Genomic DNA, 1,184 nt, shown 5'->3' with positions numbered 1-1,184 from the left:
CAGAACCCAACAGACAGAACTCAACAGAACCCAACAGACAGAACTCAACAGAACCCAACAGACAGAACTCAACAGAACCCATCAGAACCCATCAGACAGAACCCATCAGAACCCAACAGAACCAAACTCTACATGAGGTCTACCTATGTGGCCCGGTTCTGGAGGTCCAATCAGCAGCAATGAAGCTTCTAAATCTGGGGCGGTTCTGGTCAGAAACTCACCCGGTTCTGACTGGAGAAATCCCAGTTCCTGCTGGCAGGAGGGTCTCCGTCACAAACCCTCTTCCTCCCTCCTCCTCTTCCTCCACCCCAGGGTCCCGCGCTCTCACCTCGCAGTGAGCGCTCACCAGTAAACCCAGAACCAGCACCAGTTCTCCCACTGCCGTCATGTCTGCTGGCCGTGTGAAGCCAGACCAGAACCACAGCTGCTTTTAAAGAGGAGGAGGAGGAGCAGGAGGAGAAACAGGAGGAGGAGGAGCAACAGGAGCAGGAGGAGGAAGAGGAGGAGGTCGTGCCTCCTGGTGGGATTTACTGATCAGCAGTAAATCCCACCAAATATGAACCTAAAGCAAATATTGTCTTCAAACAGCAGAACTGCTGAATTAATTCTCCCAATCAATCATCACAGAACGTTCAGCTCCTGATCTGAGTCTTTTTTTCTGCCAGGATCCTGATGACGTCACTTTTCCTGGTTTATTTTTCCTCATGCTGCGCCGCTTGAACAGCTCTGGCGCCCCCCAGTGGTGCAGCCGTTACATCGCCTCTTTCTGCTCACTGGGTCCAGAACCAGAAACGCTTTGATGCCAGTTTTATACTATGACTGAAAACTGAAATACTGTAAATGTAAAGCAAGTAAAATCAGAGAATAAGAAAGTAAGTAAGTAAAAATAAGAAAACTCTGTTACAGTAAAAGAAATTGTCATTTTTACTGAACCTCATTTGGATCCAGGCAAAGAGCGCCACAGACATGGCTGCTTTAAGGCTGCAGGCTGATCTGTGATTGGTGGATTAGAGTGACCTCTGACCCCCTCAGGCTGAGCCAGGTGCTGCAGAGGATTCATACTGATGTTGGATTAATAAAATTAGAATTAAATCCGTGCTGTTTCTTTAAAAGTGAGGAAAATGAGTGAAACAGAGAAGAAACGGTTCATCGATGTGGAAGAGTCGCTTTCTGCTCTGCTGAGA

At 48.0% G+C, this 1,184-nt stretch overlaps 1 protein-coding gene across 4 annotated transcripts in view; it reads right to left on the bottom strand.

Moving 5' to 3' along the window:
* mmrn2a (multimerin 2a) overlaps positions 1-663 on the bottom strand; it is a 16,531-nt gene extending 15,868 nt beyond the window's left edge. For all 4 annotated transcript variants that reach the window (XM_016663472.1, XM_007577019.2, XM_016663471.1 and 1 more), the window contains exon 1: positions 222-663. In XM_016663472.1, coding sequence (XP_016518958.1) covers positions 222-388 — 167 coding nt within the window. In that variant the 5' untranslated portion in view covers positions 389-663. The remainder of the gene's footprint in view (positions 1-221) is intronic.
* Between the last annotated feature and the right edge of the window lie 521 nt (positions 664-1,184).

Source organism: Poecilia formosa, unplaced genomic scaffold (genome assembly GCF_000485575.1).
Source record: "Poecilia formosa unplaced genomic scaffold, Poecilia_formosa-5.1.2 Scaffold422, whole genome shotgun sequence".
Lineage (NCBI taxonomy): Eukaryota > Metazoa > Chordata > Actinopteri > Cyprinodontiformes > Poeciliidae > Poecilia > Poecilia formosa.
Note: the sequence above shows the minus strand (reverse complement) of the source record. Positions and strands in the feature narration are given on the sequence as shown.